The following is a 27,135-nucleotide window of genomic DNA, read 5'->3' on the forward strand; positions in this document are numbered from 1 at the left end:
ATTGTGTAGCGTCCCCGCTCTCTCTTAGGTCACTTCACGATACCATTCCGAAGACAAGGTCGCACGCCGAGGTCAGTCGCCCTGTCCTGTTTGCGGAGTTCGTCTCGGGTCTATAAGAAGCCATTGGCGCTTGCCAGGTGCTGGCACGTCAGATCCGGGGGTTGGGGCTTCAGTGTTAATGGTCCAGCATGCTTACTGTCTGGTATAGGAAAGCATTGTCGCCACCATGTCGTCCAGGAGCCATCCATCGATGCCTCGGCACGCCAACACATCTATCGCATCGTCAGCGAAATCCTCTCGGACAGGAAAGACGGTTGCAGAAACAAGAGACTTCACTTCGCCAACGCCTTTAATGAAGTACTTCGATCCATGCGCGGCGACTGCCGGCATGCTGCTATATGGCCGTACGTGTTCGATATATCCTATGCACCCTGAGTATTACTGACGAATGGACAGAGGGCAACTCGGTTGTTGTTGCGCACCATGATAGCTTAACAATAGAAAGGCGATTCTCCCGCCACTCAGCTGAAGTTCAGCTGCTAGCAGTCGACACCCAGAGCGACATTGGCGCTGGCCGGTTAGTCGTCAGCTACGATACTGATATGACCGCCATTGTATGGGATTTGATGACAGGAGACGAAGTTGCGCGGTTTGCTTCGTATGAGAACCTGACATGCGCCGCCTGGATGCGCAACGGCAATGTTGCTTTTGGTGGGTTTAGCTTCGTACGCCGTGGTACAAAGGGAATCGGTTGACTAACTCCACCACTAGGCAATACGCAAGGAAATATCATCTTGTTCGAGCCGACAACATCAGAACATATATCTGCCAGGACCATTGACCAGATATCCGTAACAGCATTGGCTCCAGCAGCAGACTGCCGGACATTCGCCATTGGGTGAGTTTCACACGTCAAGGTTTAGCCCACGTTCCGGACCGACTAATGGATTTTCTAGATACCAAAACGGCTCGCTCCTTATTGCGACTTTGCAACCACGCTTCACGATTTTGCACAATCTGAGCACGAACAGGGCCCCGTCGCCAATTGTCAACCTCTCGTGGCATGCCTCCTCATCCCGCCAAAAGTCGGACATGCTCGCGGTGCAGACGAACGATGGCGACCTGCGGGTCTGGAGCGTGGCAAAGTCGTATAGCAGCGACGATCCCGCCAAAGTGGTTAGGATACTAAAGCGAACCGAGAACTACCAAAACGCTCCCAATTGGATGGGCTGGTCCAAGAACGGCCGCATTATCCAATTTTCTGAAAGGTTTGCTCTCCTCTTCTGGATATGTGGCACGACATATACGCGCGCGCTTACAAGTCCGATTCTGTTTGGCTAACATCCTCGCAGCGAAACCCTCTCCTGGGATGTCCGAACCAAACACGTCACCTATGATAGCATACCGACACTAGAACATGTGAGGGGCCTTGCCGTCTACGGCCCGGGTGCGACCTTGTTCACCCTCGGCGCCAACAACACCGTTCAGCAATTTGACCTCAACACGCCATCGCAGATGGTCGCTAACGTACAGCACCCTGCCAATCTTTTGCCACCGTCGCCTCCTGTCTCGATCGAGGAGCAGTCCGAGCATGGCGTCGTCATCATTGCCACCGACTCAGACTCAGTATCCGCCCCTGAATCGTCGTCTGTGCCTATCAACTCGGAGGTCTCCGAAAGCGATGATGATCATATGTCTCCGTTGGCGAGGATCGTGCGTGGCGCAGAGGCCACCGAAGTCGTCGAGCAAGAGAGGTACATGTCGGCCAGTCCGGTTTCGAGCCGCAGCCATGCCTCCTCTACTGCCTCGAAGTCATCTGCAGGGTCCAGCACCCGCGGACGTCACCCTCCTTCGGTCCTTTCCCGAGGGATGACGGAGAACACCTACATTTCCGCCGGGTCTTCGCTCCGTTCTTCGGCCCAGCCACCACCGTTCGGCGACAAAGATGCCTACTCTATTAGCAGTATCAGCTCTGCTTCCATGACATCTTCGTCGCGCCCGTCTCGCCACCGCCCATCCCGTCTCAGAAACGAGGTACCCCGGAGCCCGGATGATGCAAAGGTTCATGATTTGTTCAAGTTCACCAGGAGCCGCCTGCACGATGTTCCTTACAAGCGAGCACCTCTGGTAGACCAAACACGCCTCACCAACGAGGACCTGCGGCGACAAATGCTCAGCATCATTTTCGGGTGGAACAAGGAGATCCAGGACCTGGTTCGTGATGAGCTGTCTCGTCACCCGCAGGGTTCCCCGAGCAGGATCTTGCTGTCCAAGTGGCTGGGAGATATCGACGCCGACATCATGACGGCATCGTCCGAGAACATGACCTCTTCCGACTGGATGTTGTTGGCATTGAGCGGCATTGGTGGCCAAGCCTCGCAGCACAAGCTGGGCCGGGCTTACGTGCAGCGTCTTCTGGAGAGCGGAGACGTGCATGCTGCTGCGACTATTATGATTGGCATGGGTGACCATAATGACGCGATCGAGATCTACGTCTCACATAAACGCTTCATGGAAGCTCTGATTCTGCTCTGTCTGTACTTTCCCAACGTCTGGGAACGCCAGGCTCAAATCATCAAGAAGTGGGGAGAGTTTGCCGTATTGCACGGCCAGCAGCAGCTCGCCATACGCTGCTTCGCATGCACTGGACAGGAGTCTTCCGAGCCGTGGGCCTCACCATCGGCTGCCCAGGTAACTTTCCAGAGCCTGAACCAGAGCATCCCCGAGGTGCTCAGCCCGCCTTTGTCGCCCCCTGGCATGAACCGAGGACCACAGCGCAGCATTGCAAAGACCTCGGCTCTTAAGCTCATCACCAGCTTCGGAGACCAGAGTGCCAAATCCAAGTTCTTCGCCGCGGGAGATGGTGGACAGACCCCGATCGCTGCAGGTGTCACCCCTATTGCCGAGTCGGCCATATCGCCTGCTGGCTACGATCCAACAACGGCCTTGCTCAAGCCATCCCAGCGAAGTGCTTTTAACACACCCAGCTCGGCGCGGGTGACTACGCCTGGTGGTTTCGGCCGCCAGCGTTTGCCCTCCATCGGTGAGGTTCGCGGTGCAGAGATTCCCACACCACCAGTAGTGGAAGAGACCAGCAGCCGACATCGTCGGACTCACCATTCCCGCAAGTCTTCGTCTGACGAGCAGTATGCGGCTGGTATGTCTCTGGGCAGAGCTGCTACTGCAAGCCCTCAAATGATGAGGGATGTTCATTCGCGACGGAAAGACCCCCCGCCACCATCTCCGTCGCCTCAGTCGTTTGCTACCTTGATGACCCAGGGCCGGACCAGTCGCAATGGTGCTCGAGACCGCGTGCCCGATGGCATTGACTTGAAGCTGCAATCCATTGATGCGGCCATGAGCGATGTGACATCACCAGAGCAATCAGTTGCCTCCTCCACCCGTTTCCACTGGCCCACTAGACGCCGTGGTCCCGGCTCTATCGCAAGCTCGGTCACTTCGCAGTCCAGCGCTGGTCGAAGCCACCACCGAGCTCCCCCGCCTGTCGCGAGGGGCATCAATGATCACATTTCCAGCATCGAAGCTGCCCAACGCCCCTCAAGAAGGCACCGCAGCCGCGACAGCAGCCGAACCCGCCAGGAGGACCACCGTGCGAGAAGCCGTGAGAGCAGCCGAAGCCGCAAGGAGTCGACCAGGGATGCTTCCTCTGAGCGAGGCCGTGGGGCTGCGAGGACCTACACCCCCAAGCCTGCTAAGCGTTCTCCCACTTCTCCGATCCCCATGTCTCCCGAAGACCTTATCAACCTGAGCACGCCGCGAAATGGCGAAGACTCGATTGTCGCCATGCAAATCGACAACGGAGAACCTTCCACGGTGAGGAAGTCGAGCCAAATTCGACGCACCTCGCCAAGGTCCCAACGCATCTCGAGCCGTACCTCGAGCCGGGATACGCGACGCCGGAGTCCGGAGCGGCGGCCACTGGTTTTGGAGATTCGCGGTAGAAGCGACGATCGTGATGATGGCTCCATGACACGCTCTCCCTCTTCGCCCTTGCCCATGTCTGCCGGTGGCCACTTTTTCGGATCTGATGACGAGAAGGACTACCAAGCCGCTGTAGAGCAACAGGAGAACTTCAGGAACAGACACAACCGCAGCCGGGGTATGAAGGAACCTAACTCGCCTGCAGTCCACCGAGCCCGCGATCGATCCGAGAGCCGCAAGCGACGTGTCAAGACCCCTCTGGAGCTGGAGGCAATGGAGAATCCCGCCCCGCTGTCTTCTCAGGTGTACAAGGAGCCCGCCCGCGCGGGCGCCATGAAGTCGATCTTGACGGAGAGACAGGCCAAGAAAGAGGCCGCAGCCCGTGAACTGGAGGAGCGCCGCCGATCCCTTGCGCTGCGCCCGTTGGCTCCTGCCATCCCTCACCCAGATGAGCTGTCCCCTATTGTGTCTCGCCCGCCCACGGCTTTCGAGTTGAACCAGCAGAACTCCACCCCGCCTCCCCAGGATGTCCCCCAGCGAAGTGCTACTGCCGACTTCACGACGAGGAGCTCGCAGATGCGAAGCGGCAACAGGCCCTTCATCGGTCTCCCCGCCACCCCCAAGGCCATGAGGCTCCAGTTTGAGAGCGACAGCAAGGGAAAGCCCAACGTTCCCCCGATCCCGTCCCAGTGGACCAAGACTTCGCCTCCGTCTTCGGGCCAGCCGTCGCCCGACAAGCCCACGGCCGAGTCTCCGGCAAAGGAAGCGAAGGAGCCATCGCCCCTGACGCTGCTTCCGTCCACTGTCTACTCCCCGCCGTCTCGCCCCGTGATCGAGCGATGCATGTCTGCTCCCATTCACGACCAGCAGCCCCCTTCATTCCAGTCCCACTCGAGAAATGGCTCTTCGGCAAGGAAGATGAGCATCCCCGAGGCATCCATCCGGGGCATCGATGAGATGCTTGGCGGAGGCGGTCGACACTCGAGAAGGGCTTCTCGGGATGATCACATCCCGCCACCACCACCACCACCCCCAATCCTGAGGGAGCTTCAGCACTTGGTCATGCCGCCTCCCCCGCCACCTGCTCCTCTCCCGGGGCTGCAGCCTCAAGTCTACGGCGGTGGTAAGGGCACCATTGAGATCGTCATGGACGATGATGACAACAACAACAACTACACCACCAACGCCGCGCCCGCTGTCATCCCCGCCAGCGACGCCGACGTGCCCATCATCGCGCCCCCGCAGACCCGCCACGCCCGCAGCCAGAGCGTCACCGAGAACAAGGACAACAGCATCGCCGGCCGCTTCAGCCGTGCCACCGAGCGCATGCGGTCCGCCAGCCGCGGCCGCACCAGCTCGCAGCTCGGCCAGCGCACCAAGTCCCCCGAGCAGACCTCGCCCTACGAGAGCGTCCTGCCGCCCGTCAGCTACAAGGGCCCGACGCCGTCCAACAGCGACGCCAACCAGCAACCGCAGCAGCCCTCCATGATTGAGCGGCACCCCCGCGAGGTCCGGGCGACGTATCACACGCGCCACAACTCGGGCACTGGTCTCTCGCAAAGCGAGATGTTCTAAACGAGGCAGAACTTGCATGTTCTCCTTCGAACAACTTCACTCTACTTTTTTCCTTTTTCACCATTTACTTCTTCTTCCTCTTCCTTCGCATGGCGCCGGCGTTTTCATCCTGCTCATTTTATGGGATTGATACCATTTCCTCCGTCATCCATACAGCAGGACTTTTTCTATACGCACACGCACACGACCAGGGGATGAGCTTGGTTCATTCCGAGGCTCCCCCAAACCACATTTTATACCTACTTTTCGACTTTTTCCAGAATGAAAGGATCTTGCAAATTGTCCATGGCAACAGGCGGTGCACATTTCCATCATCATCATATAACGACAGCATACTTGTTCTTTTGGAATTTTGATCCATCTTCTTCATACAGCATCGTATCTAAGTACTCATTGATTTTTCACAATCATCTAACGGCCGAACCAACAACATTTTTTTGCATTTTTTACTATACTTCTTCCTTACTTTCTCCTCTTCGACTCTTCGAATCTAGAAGACAGAGGGACGGATACCCACACACATTGTATACTTCATATACTATCCTTGACAAGACATCAATCGCATTGATGGAAAAAGGATTGGAAGGAAATGGTTTCGGGGCTCGCGGCAACGCGGCAGGGAAATGATTGAATGAGACGAAACTGTTTTTGTTTTTTGTGCCACACGGCCTGGATGGGCGGGAACTACTAGGACCCCAAAGGAAAACGAAAAGAAAGCCCAATGAGGATGGATAGCTGGGCTTTTATGGAAGATTGTTGCGTTCACAGATTGGAGAGAGACTCGGCAAAAATATCATATGGTTTTTACACAAAGACTGAAGGAAAAAGAGGAAGAGACAGAAAACAAAAAGTCCGAGACGAGATGACGATGAAGAGATATGTTTTTTCCTCGAGCGCAAGGGACTGACCTTCCTACAGTCCAGGGAGGAGATGAGCCATTGGCCCAGGACGGACAATCTCACGATATGACGAAAGAGAGAGAGAAGAGAGAGAGAAAAGGGGAGAGTCCTAGTGGAGTCTGTCCCATCTTACAACGCTGCCTCACGGCATCTTGTCAGGTAATACCTTGAAGGTGTATTTATTTGTTTGTTTGTTTTGGAATTGGACGATGAGGGGAGGGGAGTTTTTATATTAGGACCCGAGATTCTAGTTTCGTGCAATGGAGTACTGTAATGCGCATCGTACCTTGAAGTCTTCTTGATCATATTGTGGTGATTGAAAGCAAGTGAAGCGTAGGTCTGATTTTGGCTTGCAGTGTAGGAGTTCAAAGCTATGCTGTGTATCCCGAGCCCGTAAAGCAGAGTTCTCTCAACCGCCAAGCACGAAGCTAGAGTACATGAAGACAAAGACCCAAGAAAGTCAACGGGAGGCAGAAAGATATCTCACGAGATCTGGTCCTGCTGGATCGGCAACTTGACGCCGTCCCCTTTACTCCAAATGAGATTGCCCTGCGTCCTGTCCGAGGCCAGGTCGATCTGGTGGATGGCTTCGACCTTGGGGTTCCTCATCAGCGCCGGGAATTCTTGCCCGCACCAAGCCGAGTAGCCGTTGGGCGGGTTGAGACCCTCGCCCCGGGTCTTGCAGAGCTCGACGGCGTCGTCCCCCTTGTCGCCAGGGTAAAATACAAAGACCAGCCCCGCCGAGTTGGCGGCGAAGGCCTGGCACGCCCGCTTCATGAACTTGTCCACGATGCTCGACTGCAGCCTCTGCGCCTGCTCGACGAGGTAGTCGTCCGGCAGGATCCCGTCCCAGGCCACGCCGCCCTTCTGTAACTTGGTCTGCAAGTTGCACTCGTACCAGGCGGTGATGCGGGCGGGGGCGCTGGTGCCGGCGACGACCGGCAGGGCCGTGTAGAAGAGGGAGATGTCGGTGCCGACGCGGCCCTGGCGGCGGATCTCGGCGCGGATGGCGTCTACGGAGGGGACGTCGTCGATGGGGGCGCGGGCGGCGATTGTTGGGGCCGCCGCCAGTCCGCGGTTGGTGTTGTCGATGGGGGAGGCGGTCAGGAGGAGGGAGGAGGAGAAGAAGAGGAGGAGGAGGGTCCAGGCATGGTATAGGCCCGAGGTACGGAGGAGAAGCATTTTTAAAGGGGACAGGATGAGCACTCGGGCTCAGGCAAGGAGAAGAAGATGGAAACTGCTTCAAAGAATCATAGGAGTCGTAACCTCAAGCTCGCCGGAAACCAGGACGATTTACCAGTGAAAGCGAAGGGGTGGTATCAAGGTAAAGATCCAGAACGCCTTCCTACTTATCTTACTCCCCAACAAACAACATGGAAAATAGGTTACTACATGGCTTTTGTATTGACCTCAGCGTATAGCTATGCGTATCGTTGCTCGACTGCGCCGCTTCCTCTATTGCAAATTCAATCATGACTGGGCTGAGCTATGCGTGCACGCTCATAAGCCAGCCCCCTGAACATACCCCTGAACACCTTGGCGGGGCATATTTTCCCTCGGCGTACGTCTTCAACGTCAGCTGACATTCCTTCACATAAGTAGTCTGCTTGCACATCTGTGAAACTTGAAAAGACAAAGAATACTATATTTAAAATTTCCTCGATCTCGCCCGGCCTTGGAAATCTTCGCTCTTGATTTCCCAGAATCGTCAGCACACCACCATACACCATGGCCGACGATACCCGGACAGAATTCCTCTTGGCCTGCGCCAAAGGCGACTTGGCGCAAATCGAGCAGCTGCACGCCCAGGCGATGGTCCCCACCACCGAAGAGGGAGTCGACGTCCCGTTCCTGCAAGAGGCCTTCACCAACGCCATCGACCACCAGCACGCGCCCGTCGTCGACGTCCTCCTGCAGCGCTCCCCGCCGAGCTTCACCTCCCACCTGCCGGACCAGGTTCTGCTGCGCGCCCTGGACGCGGGGGCCGACATGTACCGGCGCTTCGTCTTGTTTGACCGGTCCGTCGCCACGAGAAACTTCGGGCACGCGGGCGACGCGCTCGCGCTGGCCGTGCTCAAGAACGACCTGGCGCTCTTGCGGCTGCTGCTCGGCCACGGCGCGTCGGCGGCGGACTGTCGGCTGTTTCATCGGCCCATCGCGGTGGCTGCGCGGGGACTGAAGGATCTCGACGGCGGGATTCTCGAGGCGTTGGAGGACGCAGCGTGAGGCGTTCTCGGGCCTGGAGCTGAACCGGTATTATTATTGTTGCTCATGAGGTTGCATCATCAACATGTGATGGATAAGATGAACCCGGGGAGGGAAGGCAGGTTCGGGGCCGTATTGCCGGCACAGCCCTGTCTCGGCGTCAGAGAGGAAGCAAGCAAAGATGCAAGGGTTTTTGGGGCGGGCTATACACCTTGTTTACTGTACTGCTATAATCATCAGTATTGGAGATATCGCCAAGATCAACTTGTAGGGAAATACGCCGTTTCCACGGTTGGCAGTCTGCATTTAAGAGATGCAGAATATAGCAGATATCAGGACTTCAATATCACATCGTGTGCTTTTGTTCTTCTTCTAAACCCAACTCATTTCCCCGTAGGCACTATCTTCGTTCGATTTCCAACATGCTTTACAAATTGAGTCTTCTACTCGGATTGCTCTCGGCTTCCCAGCTCGTTGCTGCCAATGCCGACCCCGGCTCTCGACACCATGCTCGACGGGACCGCGGTCGCCTGGCGGTTCGGCAAACAGTTTGGGCGAACACGACCACCGCTTCCTCGTTATCAACTAGCAAGCCCCTTGCTTCCACCAGCAGGGTGCCGTCGTCGAGCCAGATCCCGCCAACCACGACGACAAAGTCGCAGACGTCTAGTCAAAGGTCCTCCGCCAACGAGACCATCGTGGCGGAAACAATCAGCGGCTCTACCATCACCGCCACCGTAAAGTCCGCCCTCATCCACACGTCTGAAATGCGCATACTGACACACAGGTCGGTCAGTTCGAGGCCACCACGATTCCAAAGTACTCCACTCTGGCGAGTACCCTCACGACAACCACGTCCAGCGATGGCATCATTATCCCGCTCATAATTTTCCCCGGCGGCGGGGCATGGAGTAAGCATTGCATCCCATCCAGATGAACCAACCCTCCCAGGATCAGGCCCACACACGCCCTTACTAACAGGAGTATATAGACTTCGCCGGTGCCCCGCCGCCAGGTGGTGTCATACCCACGCCACCCCCCGGGCCCCCTCCTGGTGGTAACAACAACAACGACGGTGACGGCGACGGCACTGATGATCCCACCAAGACCGACGATCCGACGTCGACTGCAAAGACTACCACTTCAAAGAAGGAGTCCAGCGCCACTACAACCACCACTACCACCTCCTCCTCCTCCTCCTCTACCACCAGTAGCTCTGCTTGCAGGATCGTCACCGTGAGCCCCGGCTTCCCCTGGTCGTTTGGCGAGTACGGCCCGATAGATACAGGGTACGGAAAGCAGCCTTCCAGTACGCGCAGCTCCACGCCTACCTCTTCCACGACGAAGAAGTCGTCGGCGTCATCGAGCTCTACCAAGCCTTCGTCTTCGACAGTGACTTCAACGTCCACGGCGTCCTCATCTTCCACGATTTCGTCGTCTACCTCGGTATCCTCATCATCGTCGACATCCTCTTCTTCCACGAAATCCTCATTGTCCCCAACCCGAAGCCCATCAACCTCCTCCTCCTCCTCAACAACAACCCGCACCACCACCACCACCAAAGCCCCGACAACCACAACCAAACCCCCACCCCGACCCACCACCCCCCTCGAGCGCCAACCCATCCGCTGCCACGACGAGTCCGACTTCCGCGGCCACGCCGACATCAGCGGCAGCGCCCAAGACGGCTACTCGACCGACTTCAGCGACCTGGACGGGCCCGACGACTCCGAATACCTCTCGGAAGGCTCCCCGAAACTCACCATGCACGAGCGCGACAAGCACGGCGTCAACTACGACTTCTCCGTCGAGTGGGTCGAGGGGTGCACGACGAAGGAGGAACGGCAGAGCTTCCGGTTCCCGCTGGGGTCGCCGAGCATGATTACGGCGTACCTGCTCATGCGGGAGAACTATACCAAATGTGAGTAGTGCCCGCAAACTTCGTTTGGCACACTGCGAGCGACGAACCTCCAGGTTACTGACAAGAGAATGCAGGCTTCAATGGTGGTGTGGGTGGCAGCACCCAGGTCGGCTGTCTGAAGTACACGTTTACGGGAGGGAAGTAGGGGCTTCAACCAGAACGCCCGATCGCGACTCGATCTGTGTAGTTACAATCTGGTACATTAAATATTTCAAAATATATATCTCAATCATCCGCGATGACTACAGTGTCATCAATCCTAATCCTGGACACACTGAACATGAGCATGAACGCAATCGGCGACGTGACAGAGGTGATGACTACTGGCTGAGCAAGTAGCATATCAGGTTTACTACATGGCAATCACGTATTAGAGACCAAAGACAGCAAAGGGCTTTGCATCGCCGCCAACCTAGCAGCGATGCCGATTCATCTATCTAGCAAATCCCTATAGACTACTCAGCAAGACCTCGAGACAACTCACCTAAGATAACCCCCCTTGGTGGCAGAAGCGCTCCCTTCGGTATAATAGCCCGTCGATGATTAAGCAGGCTAGTTGATCCGACAGGCGTCATATCCAGCGGGATAAACACCAGTCGTATAGCACTGAATAATCGGGCATTATATCCAGTGGGATAATCATTATGCCAATGGCATTGATCAATCCCTGACCCGTACTGTACGGCAGTGAGTGGGGGTAGCAGCGCTTTCGCCATTGAGGGGGTAAATTAATCTCTGTCTGTCATTGGTCCACACCAAGCAAATGGTATTCTTTTCCCTGCCAAAAATTCCTGAACTCCATGAAATATCGCGCAACAGACACCTCTTACGAGGCGTGTAAACAGGCCCTCAGGTTTGTAAAAAGCCTTGAGTAGGCCCTGCTGATTAACAGACGCTTAAGCATGTATACCACGACGTGGTTTACAGGTATAAACTCTGTGCAGCAACAATATCGCGTCGGATCTTTGCCAGACTCTCCTCGAACTTCGTAGTCAACTCCTCGCTGCCCATCACCTTACCAGCTTGGGCCATTTGGCGCAAAAGCTCTTCAAGGCGGCGGAACAGACGGATGAGGGAGCCTTCGTACGCGTTCGTCATTTTGCTATATCACAACTTGTCAGCATAGGTCATGTTTATTGTTGTAAAGGGCAACTTACCAGATCTCCGAGAACGGCTTGCCGTTAGACCAGGCATAAACAGTCTCCATCAACTGCCACTTGAGAGATTGGACGTACTCGTCCTCGTTAACCTCCAACTTGCTCTCTTGACTGATCTTGGCAATGATTCGGGCCTTGGCTTGGACTTGCGAGTAAGGCTTCTGCAGCTCGTCGCGGAGCGTTGCAGCCTCGACCTTCTCCTCGAAGATGAAGACACTCAGAATGGCAGCGCACATCTCGGGTGTAAGCTCGTTGAAGAAGCGGTCAAAGAGCAGTTCGGAAAGCAGAAGTTCGTGGCCCTCTGTGGACGAGATCTCGCAGGCAACACGGGCCTTCATCTGAACAACATCCGCATCGTTGATGAAGTCGAGGCGGCGAAGAACACGCTTCCTCGACTTCAGCTCATCAAGCTGGGCAATGCTGTGGGCCTTGCCAATCTTCTTCTTGATGGCCTTGGTCTGGTCGGTAAGCTGGATCTTCCTAGAGTACTGCTCCCAGAGACCAGGCAGAAGAGGAGAGCCATGCAGGGGGTTGGCGAGCAGCCGTGCCTCCAGGACCTCGATCTTTCGCAGGAGCTTCTTGAAAGAATCGTCAGTAATACCCATGTTCTCGATTGGGTCAAGAATCGGGACACCGTTGGGGGAATCGTCGCTCGACCTCGGTCAAGGACTTCATAAGTTGGCTGCGGACCTCTTCGATATCCTCGCGGGTCTTGACGTCCTTGGGCATGAACACTCGAATTTGGCTGATGGTCTTGATGCAGGTGAACAGGCATGGCACGACCTCGAACTTGCAAGAGCTGGAATCGCCGCGCGCAATCAGGCCATCAGGCATCTCCTTGGAGGGCTGCGAGGTCTGGGAGGCGGGGGCAAACGACTCGCTATTAGGGTCCAGGCGAAGGTAGACATCGACAAAGTACGACTCTTGCGGCTCGTACTCCTTCTCTCCAAATTTGGGCGCCTTGCGAGGAATGAAGTTGACAACCACACCCCAGCCAAAGTCTTGACCAGTCTTGGGGTTCTGAATCTGGATGATTCGGCCAGGCTGGAGATAATCCAGACAGTGTGTGGGATGCTGAATGACATGAATCATATCCTTGGTGTAGGCTTCAATCTGGTGTCGGAGACTGTAGTAGTCCTTGATGGTTGCTTCGTCGGGAATAACCATGCCATCCTTCTCCTTTTGCAAGCTCATGAGATCTTGCTCTAATCCAGCCACACTGGCGCTGTTCTGGAACTGGAAGAAGCAGTTCTCCAACATGAACTCAGGCGAGATAGCTTCGATACGTAGCAAGTTGAGGACCATGTTGTAGCCCAAGTGGAAGGCGGAGTTAAGACGATCCTGGGAGCCTGCAACAATTTCCTTGGCCGTCTCGGGCTCTAGTTTGTCATCAACCATCATGATAACAATACCGCGTTCATCAAGACCACGACGACCAGCTCGACCAGACATTTGAATGTATTCGGACGACGTGAGAGGTCGGCGTTGTACACCATCCCACTTCGTGACCTGGGTGAACACCACAGTCTTGGCAGGCATGTTCAGACCAATCGAGAAAGTCTCGGTAGCGAAGAGCACCTTGATGAGTCCCTCCTGGAAAAGAATCTCGATGGTCTCTTTCAGGATAGGGAGCAGACCAGAATGATGCACACCGATACCCTTCTCCAACAACGGGAGCAAGTTCGAGATCTGGGGCAGATCGCGATCCTCCTCCGACAGCGACTCGATAGCGCTTGTGAAAACCTTGCGCACCATCTGCTTCTCGCTATCGTCGTTGAAACTGAACTTGGATACGAACAGAGCCATCATCTCGCATTCGCGTTTGCTGAAGTTGAAGACAATAACCGGGTTGAAGTTCTTGTTCATGATCATCTTGACGATCTTCTGGATGTCGGCGTTGGTCTCATCCTTACCACCCTTCATGGGTTTCTTGTGCTTGCCCTTGCCTGAGCTCTTGGCGCCTGCCTCTTTGAGGTCTTCACCCTTCTTGTCTTGGATCATTTGCATGGTCCGGTTGAAGTTGTTCTCGCGGAAAACACCCTTCTCGTCAACGACGAGGAAGATGCCGCTGCCGCCAGCAGGGAAGAAGTAGTTTTGCAGGGGGAGTAGGACGGAAATCGGTGTAAACAACGTGACACGCCTGCCTGTGTATCTTGGCTATCCACTCGGCGAACTGGAAGGCGTTCGGAATGGTGGCAGACAAGAACACATAGCGAACCTTGTCGGGAAGAAGGATGATGGTCTCCTCCCAGACGACACCTCTCGACTTGTCGCGCATGTAGTGAATCTCGTCAAAGACGACCCAAGCAACTTCGCGCATAATCTCCGAACCGCGGTACAACATGGACCGCAGAATCTCGGTGGTCATGACAAGACAACTAGCTGTAGGGTTGATGGTGACGTCACCTGTCATCAGACCGACATCGCCAAAGGCCTCGTTGAACTCGCGATACTTCTGGTTGCTAAGGGCTTTGATGGGGGATGTGTAGATGACTCGGGTATTTTGCTTCAGGCAGTGTGCAATGGCGTATTCGGCAACGACAGTCTTTCCAGCACTGGTATGGGCGGAAACCAGGACACTCTCATCGCGTTCAATAGACGAGATGGAGAGGCGCTGGAAGGGATCAAGGGTAAAAGGCCATGTTCGGGCTGGTTCCTTGGGCGCTTTGTGTTGAGAAAGAGGGACGTATTCGTAGTCCAGATCCGGGGGAAGGGCAACTTGATGCTGGATGTTGTGCTTCAAGACCAGGTTGGACTCGTCGGCGGGCGCAAAGCCTGCAGCAGCGGCAAGCTCTCGAGATTCGGCAGTTTCGAAGCTGTCCGTCATGACAGGCGCCTCGGTGGCTCCATCCTTGCGCCGACGCTTGCTGTCCTGCTCATCAGTCATGACTGTGTCGTCGCCGTCGGCGGCACCATCTGCGTCGGCGACGTCTTCCTCGGGTGAAGCAGGAGCTGCGTCGGCCATCTCCACCTCCGTGGCTTCGGGTGCCGATCGCGTGGACTCGCCGCCATTGGCAAGTTCAACAGCCTTTCTCTTCTTGTTCTTCTTCTTCGATTTGGATGGCTTGGCAGCAGCGCTTGGGTGGCTCGGGGAGGACTCGATCTCGGTCTTGGCCTTGCCGTTGCTGCTGGCGTCGTTGTTGCTGTTGGCGTTGCCGCCAGCTGCCGGCTGATCTTCGAAAACGTCGAAGAGGTCGTCCATGCTGGCAGAATTGTCTATCGCATTGGCAGGGCAGATGTGTTTCGCCGAAGTATGCTGTTGCCAGATGGTTGGTGAAATTATTGACCAAGGTTCTTTTACAGCTTGGATTAAACCGGATCGCGCAGCTTCGGCGAAAGGAAAAAAAGGCAAGCGCCACTGTAGCTACCAATGGCAGAAATAAATTCGTAGTGGGGCCCATGGACTGGATTGCATCACTAAGATGGGCAGGCGGTCGGACAACAATTAACAAGACTCCTGGCCTACCATTATTACAGTGACTACTCCTGCCTAAGAATAGGGAGCTTTGGTGTTTATTTCAGTACTTGAATGTTTATTCATAGCTATTCGAGTGTGCTACAAGTGGAAATGCTGGTTTTGATTAGTCCCTTGTCTTGTGTTAATAGGCACTTATGAGACTGGAAGCACAGCGCTGAGCTTAGGTGCAGGTGCCTGTGCAGGTGCGTGCTGCATTCAATCACTTGAGGTACTTGGTACTTAACAAAGAGAATGGGGGGTGGGTTGGGCCGACATTGAACCGACCGGCTATGCGCAGCTTCGACAACCTCGTCGAGCTTCAATCCATCATACGACATTTTGCAAAGCTCACTCCAGCAACATTCTCACATCTCCACTCTGCCCATTCGCGTGCAACACAGTTCTCCAAGGTAAATGCGACGACAGCACCCCGGACCGACGACGTTTCTGAAGCTATACTGATACCAATTGGCCCTCCCCCGCCTCTAGATGTCTCCCCAGTCCATTCTCCGTGCCAGCCCCCGTGCGGCCAACATGATCAGCCGCCGCATGTTCCACGCGACCCGCGCCCGCCTCTCGTCGCCCTACCACTACGCCGAGGGTCCCTACACCAACCTGCCCTTCAACACCAAGACTCGCTTCTTCGCTGTCCGCTACTGGGCCTACATGATCACCGGCTTCTTCGCCCCCTTCGGCATTGCCGGTGCGTCATTTCCCCGTCTACAATGGACAGAATCCATCGCGGACCGTGTTACTGACAAAGTGTTTAGTCTGGCAAACCTACAAGCCCAAGGCTTAAGCGAATTTTCGACAGTCAATTGGTATCGTCAATTACGGGGGCTCGATGGGACGAAGCATGGGATAGACGGGACATGGCCGAGGCTGCCAGTCAAGACGTTGTACATATATCGACAATAGAGGTTGAGGCCGTTGCCTAGAATCGATTTCCATTGGTCTTCCGAATCCATGTACCAACGTCGTGCTAGAGGGAGTAAACCGCAATTCGATGTCCTTCACGGGGCGCACAAATCTGCTACAGCGAGCGGCGTGATGAGTCACAGGATCAGCACAGATGGGTTCCAACATATTCTATAATCGCCGAAACCCAGGGACACCTTTGTCATCGTAATGGCATGCCGATACAGATGACTTGGGTGGTAGCTTATCGGACAAGTGAACTGTGAACTTGTTCAAAAATGACTGATGTGGTTTAGAAAGGAAGTTTAGCTGATGTATTTCCATACCCAGCGGTCCTTGATCATATTCCCTTTCAACTAAGGCTCATCCAGATCAGAGGAGACTACCCGGGGTAGGGTTTGGTTGCATCATCTTCAACGGTCACGTTCTAAGGCAATATGAGTCCTCAATTTCTGTACTCGGAATCCGCGATCTTTGGGACTGCAACTATTGCAAAGAGAGATCGCGAGACCGACCATCGAAGCGCCAGCCCAGCAGAGGGCATTGCCTGCCTCAGCGGCACACCTCATCGGGAATGACGAGGAGCCTGACGCGAACTACCAGGGCAGAAACGACAGCAGACAGGAAGGCTGCGGCCGAAGCAGCTGGAACAGAGCCCAACCGACGAGTTTGTCCCAGGGAAGAAGCTACGAAGCCCGAGGCTAGGTCGACAACATTCATTCGAATGATCGCTCACCTTCGGGCAGTCAGTCCAACTCAGCCAATCGACCCGGACCATTCCTCAGGAAACGAGGGCGGGAATTCGGATCTCGTGGCCGCGCCCCAAACTACCGCGAATGTAACTGGGAAACGCAGCTGAAATAGAGTAAAACAAAGTTAGCACCTGATATTTGGAAATCGTGACCGATAGCAAAATCAGTTTGTCAACAAATGATGAGCTGCTTAAGGGTTTTGTCATAACGGAGCCTCTCATTGGATGAACCGGTTTTCTACTTTGACCAACCACTTCAAGCTTTCATACGTGCCATTTTAATATGGGTGATTATTGGCAGGTAAATATATGAGGTAATGAATGAGTGGAAGACACATTTAGAAACCTGTAGTCCTAGATCTCTGATGTATTCTCTTCGCAAATGACCACTTCACAATTCATATTATACATAACCTCCAGCTCAGCGCTGTGTGAAATTCAAATAGACATGCGTCGTACACATTCATACCGTTGTTATCATATTCCGAATGAAGTTGGATGCATATACGTGATTCATTACATTAGGTATCTAGTATGTACAATTGAAAGAAATGGTAACAACTTTTAGAACAGATCAGACTCCTTAACCAAGACAGACCGGTTAAGATCCTTCGGCGACGAAGACGGGATGCCCGCCAAATGCAGCGTCAGCTCCAAGTCACCCAGCATCGACTTAAGCACGTGCGACACGCCCTCCTCACCACCAAGCGCCAAGCCATACACATAAGGCCGGCCAACAAGGCAGCACTTCGCCCCCAACGCGAGCGCCTTGGCGATATCCGCGCCGCAGCGAATCCCCGAATCGAAAAAGATGTCGAGCTGGTCGCCGACCGCGTCCACGATGCGCGGCAGCACGCCGAGGGAGCTGTTGCCGCCGTCCGTCTGGCGCCCCCCGTGGTTGCTGACGACGATGCCCTGGACGCCGGCCGCGACGGCCTGCCGCGCGTCCTCGACCGTCTGGATGCCCTTGAGCACGATGGGGCCCTTCCAGTGCTTCTGCAGGAACTGGATGTCCTCCCACGTGTGGCTCATGCCCGGGAACACGGTCCGCGTCCACTCGGCCACGGCCGCGCCCATGTCCTCCTCGACCTCGCAGCCGTGCTTCTCCTTGAAGGTGGCGCGGAAGACGGGGTCCGTCATGCCGATGGCGACGCCGATCTGGTCGGATCGCAGGAAGGGGTTGTAGCTGGATGTTCATTAGTCTGCGTTCCTCCTCGGAGGGTATACATCATGTTTGGTGAACTTACCCGTTATCCATATCGCTCGGCCTCCAGCCCAGAATGTACGTATCCAGCGTCACGAAAAGCGCCGAGAACCCGGCCTTCTGCGCACGGCTCAGAATGGACTTGGTGATATCCTCGCGCTCGTTGGGGGGCCAGTAGAGCTGGAACCAGCGCTCGCCGTCGCCGTTGGCCTTGGCGACGTCCTCGATGCTGGTGGAGCTCGCCGTGCTCATGATGTAGGGCACGTGCTCCCTGGCCGCGGCCCGGGCCGCCGCCTCCTCGCCGTCGGGGTTGAAGATGCGCTGGACGCCGACGGGGGCGCAGGCGATGGGGAACGGCAGCCGCTTGTCGCCCTTCTCGCCGCCCGCCACGTTGCCGGCGCAGGTGCGCAGCCCCGTCACCGACAGGTCGGGGAAGCCCTCGCCCGAGGCCTTGACGAGGCGCTTGGGCACGATGGACCACTTGCCGAAGGCTTCGCGGTTCTTGCGCGCCGTCTCGCCGGTGCCGGCGTTGCCCGTCACGTACCCGGCGCTCTCGGCCGACATCCGCGCCGAGGCAAGGGCTTCCCACTCCAGGGGCTTGAAGGTGAAGGGGGGCCGTTGGTACCGCAGGCCCTTCTGGTATACCGAGTTCTCGTACTCGATGGGGTTCGGGTCCTGGTGCTTCTCCATCTTGGGCCGCATCGCGCCCTCGTGTTGCTCTGCTGGTGCCATGGTAATGATATAGGAATGTGCTGCGAAGGTGTGTCTTTCCTGTGATTATATGGGTTTGTTGTACTGGATTTGCTTGAGCGACGGGAAGTGTAGTTGGTATGCCATTACAGACTCTGGGCAACGGTTGTGGTTATATGCGTGGACTGTAGACGTCGAGCTCCATTGCTGAGCGCCTACGTCATTGAGTTTACGAGACTTGTATGCTAGTTTGTTCGATGCAATGGTTCCACATATCAAGCTCTGCGATATGCAGGCTGTTTGCCTTGCCCGGAATGCCGGGAGTGCAGGTAACCTGCTGTTGTTTTGAAGCTGAGGCATGTCAACCCCCAGCGATCAGTGAGGCTGCGCCCTGTTCGTTTTCGTCGCTCTGGTTGCTCCCATCGTAGGATCTTCACATGTCGTGTTGTCGCACCATGAATGGCGGCTGCTGGCCTCCTACACTGATGTGACGTCAAGATTACCTGCGTAATCGACTGACAGGCGATTTGAGCCCTGGAAAGCATGAACAGGAAGTCCTGCGAAAAATGACCAATAGCTTGTGCCAACTTGAGTGAAGGCCCGATTTCGTGACGAATTAAGCGGATGGAAACCCACTTCGACACGGACCTAGCCCGGCATGCCTGAGCCGACAAGTCCCGGGACAAGCAAATGAATCTCGACTTTTCCGGTTCCTTGGCAGTTCAAAACGATGTGAAAGAAACGGGTGGGGATTTTGCGGTTCGTGACGCCGTCAAGCCAACTCTGAAGGCCGATCTAGACCTTTGGACTGTGGCAGCTGCCGAGTAACCGGCCATCCGTCATGCAAGGACCAAATTGAGATTTGAATATGTAGGTATTGGCAGTACTACAAAAAATAGCATGATGCAGATTTGAGTGCCTCCGACTCTCCGGAGCAAACGTCCGCAGAGGCGCCTGAGGTTTTACTTGTCCCCACATATTGCCCGTTTGCCTTGTGGGAGATAATGCTTGGGACGCGTGCAGTCGCTGTCAACTGCGTCTTGACATTGTTTAGGAAACCAGCACATCGGCCAGAACGGGTTTGCATGGTAGACGCCGTCTCCGCATACGATCACCGCGGCGGGTCGTGCCGCTCGCGATTCTGATCTTCGATCCAGGAATTGGGGAGGTAATGGTGCGGGTGAATGTTCAAGCGGGCAAGGTCAAGCAGAACCGCAAGGGCGAATGTTGGAAGGCACGATTGCGATGTTCGAATGATGAAGCATTTCTTGGTCGTGATAAACTGCCAAACGTTTGCAAGTTGAGATGATCGGGATGATTTACCCAAGCAAGGGACGGGTGCTTGGCTGCATAAGAATTTTGTTGGTTGTTTGCATATCGAGTTGAGTTGTCGCATAGCCAGCCGGTTGGTCGCTTCGCCAGAGATATGTGTCGACCCGACCCAATGGAGCACACACCCTGGGTTTCCAAGCCGGTCAATGGCCTTTTCGGAGACACGGCCCTGATGGCAACAAAGTGATGATCACCAACGCAGATGAGCCAGACTTGTGACCGGTTGGAAGTCCAGGGTCAATCACCAACTGCCCGCGTCCTCTTTCCACATGTTCCCTTCCGGAATCGATCACTACTTATTGTCACTTCGAAGCAGGTACCTTGATAGCCTCATTTTGCGATTGAACTCCTCTCTTCGGAGTTCATGAGAAACATCTGAGCAGGCAAACATGGCATCCACCATCACCATCGCGTTTGGCATTCTAGCTACAACCTATTGCTTCTTCCATTTCCTTCTGTATGCCACCCAAGATCCCCGCGAGCCTCGCGCTATCTTGACCACAGTCCCGTTTCTCCAGCCTCTGGTACGAATGATCAAGGAGAAATCGGGACTCCACCTGCGTCTTTAGTATGTTCATTTCGTTCAGACCTTGTCGTATCCTGATGCCATGTAACTATCGCCCAAAGCACTGATCATCGAGCTTGGATAGTCAGAAATATGGACTTCCCATATATACGCTCCGGATGCCATTCCAACGAGTCTATGTTGTCAACGACACAAGTCTTATCCCAGTGCTGCAGAAACACTGGCGCACCATCAGCTTTGCCGCCATCACAGCCAATTCGGGTGCGGTATGTGGCATGAGCAAGCACTCGGCTCGTGTCATGAACCACGAATTAACAAACGAAGAGGGCTTCAGTGTAAGCTGGCCTCGATATATCGCACCCTCATTGGCACCGGGTAACGACCTTGATGCCATCGACAAGAAGTCGGTCGAGATCTTCGCTGCCGAGTTGGCAAAGCAGCGGGCAAAAGGGCCCGCCACGACGGGCTTGGTGGAATGGTCCAAACACTTGATGATCACGTCTACTACGGAAGCCGTATATGGGCCAAGTAACCCGTATAAGGATGTTGCTGTCGCAGAAGCCTGGAAGTAAGTGCCGTTGGTCCCACCCTTGCCCCTTGCCGGACTGATAAGTCTCACAGGATCCTCGAATCTGGCTTCTTAACCTTTTCCATCTTCCCCGCCGCTATGCCGTTCTTCCCAAAGTTCTACCGTGCGCGCGAAATTGCGACTGCTGCCATGATCAAATACATGCAGCAGGGTGGCTATGAACATGCATCCGGTCTAGTGCGCAAGCGCTTTGAGCATCACCGGAGCTGGGGCCTGAGTATTGACGATGTCGGCCGCGGCGAAGTCGGGAATACCTTTGCAGTTCTGGGAAACTCGACGCCGTGCGCATTCTGGTTGTTGTATCACATCTTCAGCGATGAAAAAGTCTTGGGCGATGTTCGCCGAGAGCTGTCGGGCCTGGTTCGCGACCAGGACGAGGTCGCCCTTGTGTCTTCCATCGATTTGGCTGACATTCGCTCATCATGCCCTGTTCTTTTAAGCACTTTTCAAGAAGTTCTCCGCTATCGCTCCGTGGGAGTCGGGCCTCGATCCATTATTGAAGATGTGTTTCTGGAAGACCAGCAAATCTTTTTAAAGAAGGGCAGCGTACTATTGATTCCGAGCTCGGTACAACACAACAACATCAAGGCTTGGGGCGACGACGCTGGCGAGTTCAGACACACACGCTTCCTCCCGCACCAAGGAAGTGAAAAGCACAACCGGGCTGCGTTTCGTGCCTTTGGCGGGGGGCAGACGCTCTGTCCTGGTCGGCATTTTGCCTCGACCGAGATCATGATGCTTGCCGCAGTGTTCGTGTTGCAATTCGACATTGTCCCCGTCGGGGGAAGATGGGTCGAAGCTGCAACTTCGCGGTCGCCATCCGGGGCGAGCTTTCCTATTCCTGATGAGGATATCAATGTTCATCTTCGTCCCAGAGACTTGACCAAGAAATGGCACATATCATTCTCAGGTTCAGGAGAGGCTATCAAGATTGCGATGGAGGATCTGTCGTAGTGTAGGGGTGCGATATCGAGGAGACCGCGCGGCGAACACAGGTTTGTGGGGGATGTTTATCTCCACTGTTATATGCGCGGTCGAGCAATTGACACATTGGATGACGGGAAGCTGAACTTGAGACCGATTGCAATTTATCTTTACATCGAGGGTATTCGCTGATTGAGCGAAGCGATGCAATCTTGGTATACGACCACATAGCAGTGGATGTCCTGATTTATGCCAGTACGCAGACCTGCCTTTGACTAAAAGACTCCACCCAGCGGCGTTAGACGTCGCTTGGCCACGACTTGCTCAACTGCACCCGCTGGGTTCTTCATCCCGCGACCCAATTGATCGCCCTGGGTAACCGGGAGGGATGCTTCGGCAGACCTGGAACGTGTAGCCCATTCTCCACCCACCAGAGGCGAACAACCTGCAGCCAACTGTTCAGCGAGCAAACGCTCCCCAGCGGCGGCTGTGCCTATGATCTCAGGTGGCCTTCCCAACGCCTCCGATACTGCCTTGGCGTTCGCGTTGGCTTCTTCTGCCGAAAACCCTTCGGCTGGCGCCGATGGGTCCATGGCGTGCGCGGCTCGGTCGATCAGTTCTCTGGCGGCTAGGGCAGCCTGGATGCCCACCAGGACCGGCCCTACATCTAGAGGTAAGCCAAGACTCGACGCAATGAGATTGAAACTGCACAGTTCTTACCTACGACGGGTAGCCTGGTGAAGTCTGCACCGCCCAGCACAGGAACCACTTGGAGGCTATCGGCCAGGGTCTTGCTGGCCTTGGTGACGGGGGTCAGAACAGTCGTCGGTGTCTTCATCACCACTTGGCCGACGACGATGCCAATAGTTTCGGCGGCTCGTTGTGGGCAGCTTCGCTCCACAATGTCTCGGACCGTACCGAAAGCCATCTTGAGAAGTCTAACGGCTGAACGTTCGGGGCCCCTTTTCCTCTTTGGTGTGGAAAAGTAAGTGGCCAGGCAGAAATTTGAGAAAGGGAAGCTACCTAGACCATGTCCAAGATGCGCCAACAGGAGACGGGGGAGAGTTCACGGCTGGATGACTAGAACGTACAGGTAGTTGAGATCGTAGACCAAAGTCGATGGGAAAGAAAGGGCAGGTTTCCAGGTTTTCCTCCTACCATTCGTCTACATGCCCCAGACGCGCTCTAGTCTGGCGTTCATCTTCGCCGTCATCACAAAGACGGCCCAGAAGGGAGGACCCGTGAAACATGTGTCTCACCTCATGGTCTGGCCTGTCGAACGTCTCGGTTCTTGCCGGTTCTCGTCATGGTAGAAGCTGCCACTATGCATCTCGATGAGCACGGGATGGTCCTACCATCTCGAATCCGTCCTGAGCCAACGCGGCTTAGGAAGGTCTTATCTCAATGCCACGTCAATCCCGCGCGGGAGAGGCGTCTTCCGATTCGGGAAGTCTTGTTACTAGTAGTAGTGATATGCCACGATCGGTGGACACAACGAGAAGGGTGCCATGCCGTCCGTCGCTTAGCCAATGACCATCCATGGTTACCCATTTAGGATCCCGCTGTTATGACGCTCGACGTCGTTCCCAATCTCCGAGCCACAAAGACATTGTTTTAACGATGTCCCGAACGGAGTGACAGGGTGGTTTCACACGTGGCGGCACTGTTGCGACATGCCAGAAATGAATCGTGGTGGCGTTTGCGACTCAGATTCACGGCACACACTACCGGTTTGACTGTTGATCCTGCTCGGGTCGATATGATAGATCTCATTTGTGTCAATTATGGTATCCATATATGGAGAATAGTCCATGGTGCCCATACCAGCATCTGTATAATAAGCAGGTATCAGCTTCTGCTTCTGTGTTGTACGTATAACTTGGAAGGCATCCGGTCCTGTATCACTCCTCTGCATTGGCAAGCGCAGCCACCACGCCCATCCACAACCATGTCGAAACCATCGTCGTTCATTCGCAACTCCATCCCTCTTCCGCGCCACGCATACGAGGGGGAAGAGTACTTTTGCCGGTTCACTCCGCGCATCCATCGCGGCGCCCGCCTCGCCGACGCGGGCTCCTGGCAGTGCCAGGTCGACTTCCTCGAGTCCAGCACTGAGGCGCGCGCCGATGCGAACCGCAACAAGGACGTGACGAGCTACGCCGTGGGCTGCATCAACCCGGTCGTTGGCAACTTCACGGCATTGTGTGCCTGCGAGGCCAGGAGTGACCGGCTTGCCCTCACGACGTATATGGTCGAGTATGCCTACATACACGATGACGGTAAGAGCCTGCTCACGATCCTACATTTGGCCATATGAGTGAGGTTCGAGTTTCTGACCGTCACCTAGTCATTGAATACGCCGAGAACAAGGGCGAGTCCGAGGTAGAGACGCATCTTTGCCATGGTATAATCGGGCCCAACGTTGAACTAACACGCGTGTAGCTTACCGAGGCCAACCAGCAACTCATGGAGGGCCTCACCCTGGCGGGCGTAGCCAGCGGCGGCTCGAAAAACGACGTCCAACGGCGACAGCTGCAAGCCAAGATGGTCATGGAACTCATGGACGTCGACAAGACCAAAGCGAAAGAATGCCTCCGCCTCTGGAGGGAGATGTCGGACGTATTTGTCCAGATCCGAGACTTGAAGTTCACCGTTTTGGACGACTATCTCAAATGCCGTATCGTCGATGCGGGGTGTCCGTGAGTGCAACTATCTACCCGCTGGCAACGCTCAGGGATCTAGCGTCTCAACCAATAATGACTGCGTAGCTGGACCATGAGCCTGCTGTGCTTTTCCATGGACTTTACCCTGACGGCCGACGAAACCGAGAAGACTTCGGCCATCACCTGGACCGCGTACAGCAGCTGGGTGTTGGTGAACGACTACTTCTCCTGGGAGAAGGAATGGAAGAACCACCAGGCCAACGGCGGCACCGGCCTGATCGCCAACGCCATCTTCCTCTTCACGCAGTGGTACTCGGTCGACAACGAGGAAGCGAAGAAGATGCTCCGGAAAGAGATCATGGCGCGCGAGGAGACGTACTGCCGGCTGAAGGACGAGTTCGTCGCCGCGGGGTTGGGCACGGAGAAGACGCTGCAGTGGCTGGAGCTGCTCGACTTGGTCACGGCCGGCAACTTTGCCTGGAGCATGACGACGGCTCGGTACCGACTTGGTGGCAGGGATGACTATCCGAAGCTGCGACGGAAAGCCTCGACGGCCTCGGGGACTGGCAATAGCCTCGGGCATTCCATTTCGGACAATTCTGCCAAGCTGGCGGACAAGATTGACATGGTCATAGGGGATCGCAAGTACCTAGACGTTAACACCCCAGAGCCCGAGCCGACCACCCGAAAATTTGAACCCGCCGTGGTGGACCAGCGTCCGCTTGCTCTCGCCCAGCCTGGATTCACCAAGTCGCACGTCAGCGGCGACTGTTCGTTGCAGAAGAACGAGGCGGTGAGACGAGACGGCCTGAAGATATCTGGTACGGAAGTGAGCCGAGCTAACTCTTCTCCCTAGCTCATTCTACAACCCCAACAGTACTTGGAAACGATGCCATCCAAAGACGTCCGGAATGCCATCATCGACGGCTTGGAGGTATGGTACCACGTCCCTGAGAAGTCTCTGGCGGTCATCCGCGACATCGTGGCTCTGCTGCACAGCTCGTCCCTTATGTACGTACGTGCCAACCAGTCCCCTCTCATCACTACCAGCCAGCAAATCGCTTCGTTAACCCCCGAACTAACCCCCCCAAAAGGATAGACGACGTTCAGGACGGCTCACAACTCCGCCGCGGGTTTCCAGCCACTCATGTGGTATTTGGCGTCAGCCAGACCATCAACGCCGCCAACTTGCTGCTCATGAAAGCACTGAAAGCCGCCGAGTCGCTATCACCCCTAGCCCTCCGCATCATGATCGAGCGGCTCATCGACGGCCACATCGGCCAGGGGATAGACCTCTACTGGACCCATCACACCGAGGTGCCGACCGAGGAAGAGTACTTTACCATGGTTGACGGCAGTGAGTAAACCATGACCGGTGCTCGCTCCATCGTCATAGATCTGACGCTTTGGGTCTCCTAGAAACCGGGAGTCTCTTCATCCTATTGGCCGAGTTGATGCGTTCTGAAGCCACCGCCCACCGAGATCTCGACGCCGGCCTGCTCATGAAACTAGTGGGTCGATTCTTCCAGGCGCGCGATGACTACCAGAATCTGAATTGCGACGAGGTTGGTTAACCCCCCAGGCACGGCATGATTGTTCAAGAACAAGCTAACCACCACCTCCTTCTTCCAAAAGTACGCCCAACAAAAGGGCTTCGCAGACGACCTAGGCGAAGGCAAGATCTCCCTGCCCCTCGTCCACGCCCTCGCCACCAAGTCGCCCCACCAGGGCCGGCTGCGCAGCATCCTGCAGCAGCGCAAGGCCATGGTGGGCGGGGCCGGGGCCGGCGGGCTGAGCTACGAGGTGCGGAAGCTGGCCCTCTCGGACATCAAGGCGACCGGCGGGCTGGAGAGCGCGAAGAAGACGGCCATGGGGCTCCAGGAGGCCATCAACGAGACGCTGACCATGTACGAGGATAAGGTGGGCGAGAAGAACTGGCTCTTGCGGCTGGCCCAGAAGCGGTTGGAGGTTGACTGAGTAGATGGGTTAGATAGTCGTTCTTGGGATTTTCATATAAAAAGGGAAAATTTAGCACCGCCACACGAGCTATGCTGGAAACAAAAACCTGAATTGAATTGAAGCAAAACGGACGAAGTCGAGCTGTGATGTATGGTAAGCTTCGATGCCAGCATCGTGGGCTTTGCGTGTCGAGATGCGACAGACCTTGGTGAGACTCAGAGACGCGTCGGGACGGCAGAACTCAGTCCTTCCCGAGTTGTTCCAAGAGATAGGGACCTTCTCAAGCCAGAGGTCATCGTCAGCGATGCCTAGTTGCCTTTCAAGCAAGAACGTCATTTCAACCTCCTTTAGATTTACATCCGGTAGTGTGGGTATCGGAGTCTACTTTCCCATCTAGTATCAGCGTTATGCATTATAGACATG

At 55.4% G+C, this 27,135-nt stretch overlaps 10 protein-coding genes across 10 annotated transcripts; 6 read left to right on the forward strand and 4 right to left on the reverse strand.

Moving 5' to 3' along the window:
* Window positions 1-226: 226 nt before the first annotated feature.
* On the forward strand, window positions 227-5,517 carry PG985_008230 (IDC1 protein; the record flags this gene model as incomplete). The annotated part of the gene is made up of 5 exons (XM_066827998.1): window positions 227-404; window positions 457-711; window positions 772-898; window positions 957-1,268; window positions 1,353-5,517. 5 exons carry the CDS (start codon window positions 227-229, stop codon window positions 5,515-5,517), a joined length of 5,037 nt encoding a protein of 1,678 aa, XP_066682910.1.
* Window positions 5,518-6,899: 1,382 nt separating this feature from the next.
* PG985_008231 (uncharacterized protein) lies at window positions 6,900-7,598 on the reverse strand (the record flags this gene model as incomplete). Its single annotated transcript, XM_066827999.1, has 1 exon — window positions 6,900-7,598. One exon carries the CDS (start codon window positions 7,596-7,598, stop codon window positions 6,900-6,902), a length of 699 nt encoding a protein of 232 aa, XP_066682911.1.
* A 546-nt stretch (window positions 7,599-8,144) lies between these two features.
* On the forward strand, window positions 8,145-8,642 carry PG985_008232 (uncharacterized protein; the record flags this gene model as incomplete). Its single annotated transcript, XM_066828000.1, has 1 exon — window positions 8,145-8,642. The coding sequence occupies one exon, from the start codon at window positions 8,145-8,147 to the stop codon at window positions 8,640-8,642; it is 498 nt and encodes a 165-aa protein (XP_066682912.1).
* Window positions 8,643-9,043: 401 nt separating this feature from the next.
* On the forward strand, window positions 9,044-10,687 carry PG985_008233 (uncharacterized protein; the record flags this gene model as incomplete). Its single annotated transcript, XM_066828001.1, has 6 exons — window positions 9,044-9,358; window positions 9,409-9,532; window positions 9,613-9,857; window positions 9,932-10,067; window positions 10,186-10,542; window positions 10,617-10,687. 6 exons carry the CDS (start codon window positions 9,044-9,046, stop codon window positions 10,685-10,687), a joined length of 1,248 nt encoding a protein of 415 aa, XP_066682913.1.
* A 776-nt stretch (window positions 10,688-11,463) lies between these two features.
* PG985_008234 (uncharacterized protein) lies at window positions 11,464-14,901 on the reverse strand (the record flags this gene model as incomplete). The annotated part of the gene is made up of 4 exons (XM_066828002.1): window positions 11,464-11,644; window positions 11,700-12,277; window positions 12,357-13,767; window positions 13,865-14,901. The coding sequence occupies 4 exons, from the start codon at window positions 14,899-14,901 to the stop codon at window positions 11,464-11,466; spliced, it is 3,207 nt and encodes a 1,068-aa protein (XP_066682914.1).
* Window positions 14,902-15,645: 744 nt separating this feature from the next.
* PG985_008235 (cytochrome-c oxidase chain VIIc) lies at window positions 15,646-15,955 on the forward strand (the record flags this gene model as incomplete). Its single annotated transcript, XM_066828003.1, has 2 exons — window positions 15,646-15,859; window positions 15,927-15,955. The coding sequence occupies 2 exons, from the start codon at window positions 15,646-15,648 to the stop codon at window positions 15,953-15,955; spliced, it is 243 nt and encodes an 80-aa protein (XP_066682915.1).
* Window positions 15,956-17,389: 1,434 nt separating this feature from the next.
* Window positions 17,390-18,761, reverse strand: PG985_008236 (FMN dependent dehydrogenase; the record flags this gene model as incomplete). Its single annotated transcript, XM_066828004.1, has 2 exons — window positions 17,390-18,011; window positions 18,073-18,761. 2 exons carry the CDS (start codon window positions 18,759-18,761, stop codon window positions 17,390-17,392), a joined length of 1,311 nt encoding a protein of 436 aa, XP_066682916.1.
* A 1,679-nt stretch (window positions 18,762-20,440) lies between these two features.
* Window positions 20,441-22,120, forward strand: PG985_008237 (cytochrome P450; the record flags this gene model as incomplete). Its single annotated transcript, XM_066828005.1, has 3 exons — window positions 20,441-20,619; window positions 20,693-21,145; window positions 21,199-22,120. 3 exons carry the CDS (start codon window positions 20,441-20,443, stop codon window positions 22,118-22,120), a joined length of 1,554 nt encoding a protein of 517 aa, XP_066682917.1.
* A 245-nt stretch (window positions 22,121-22,365) lies between these two features.
* PG985_008238 (uncharacterized protein) lies at window positions 22,366-23,018 on the reverse strand (the record flags this gene model as incomplete). Its single annotated transcript, XM_066828006.1, has 2 exons — window positions 22,366-22,751; window positions 22,811-23,018. 2 exons carry the CDS (start codon window positions 23,016-23,018, stop codon window positions 22,366-22,368), a joined length of 594 nt encoding a protein of 197 aa, XP_066682918.1.
* A 1,020-nt stretch (window positions 23,019-24,038) lies between these two features.
* Window positions 24,039-26,730, forward strand: PG985_008239 (geranylgeranyl pyrophosphate synthase; the record flags this gene model as incomplete). Its single annotated transcript, XM_066828007.1, has 8 exons — window positions 24,039-24,369; window positions 24,438-24,472; window positions 24,533-24,789; window positions 24,859-25,582; window positions 25,631-25,764; window positions 25,848-26,110; window positions 26,173-26,318; window positions 26,362-26,730. The coding sequence occupies 8 exons, from the start codon at window positions 24,039-24,041 to the stop codon at window positions 26,728-26,730; spliced, it is 2,259 nt and encodes a 752-aa protein (XP_066682919.1).
* Between the last annotated feature and the right edge of the window lie 405 nt (window positions 26,731-27,135).

The sequence above is a fragment of the Apiospora marii genome (genome assembly GCF_038362585.1).
Source record: "Apiospora marii strain CBS 49790 chromosome Unknown utg000005l_segment0_segment0, whole genome shotgun sequence".
Taxonomy (NCBI): Eukaryota; Fungi; Ascomycota; class Sordariomycetes; order Amphisphaeriales; family Apiosporaceae; genus Apiospora; species Apiospora marii.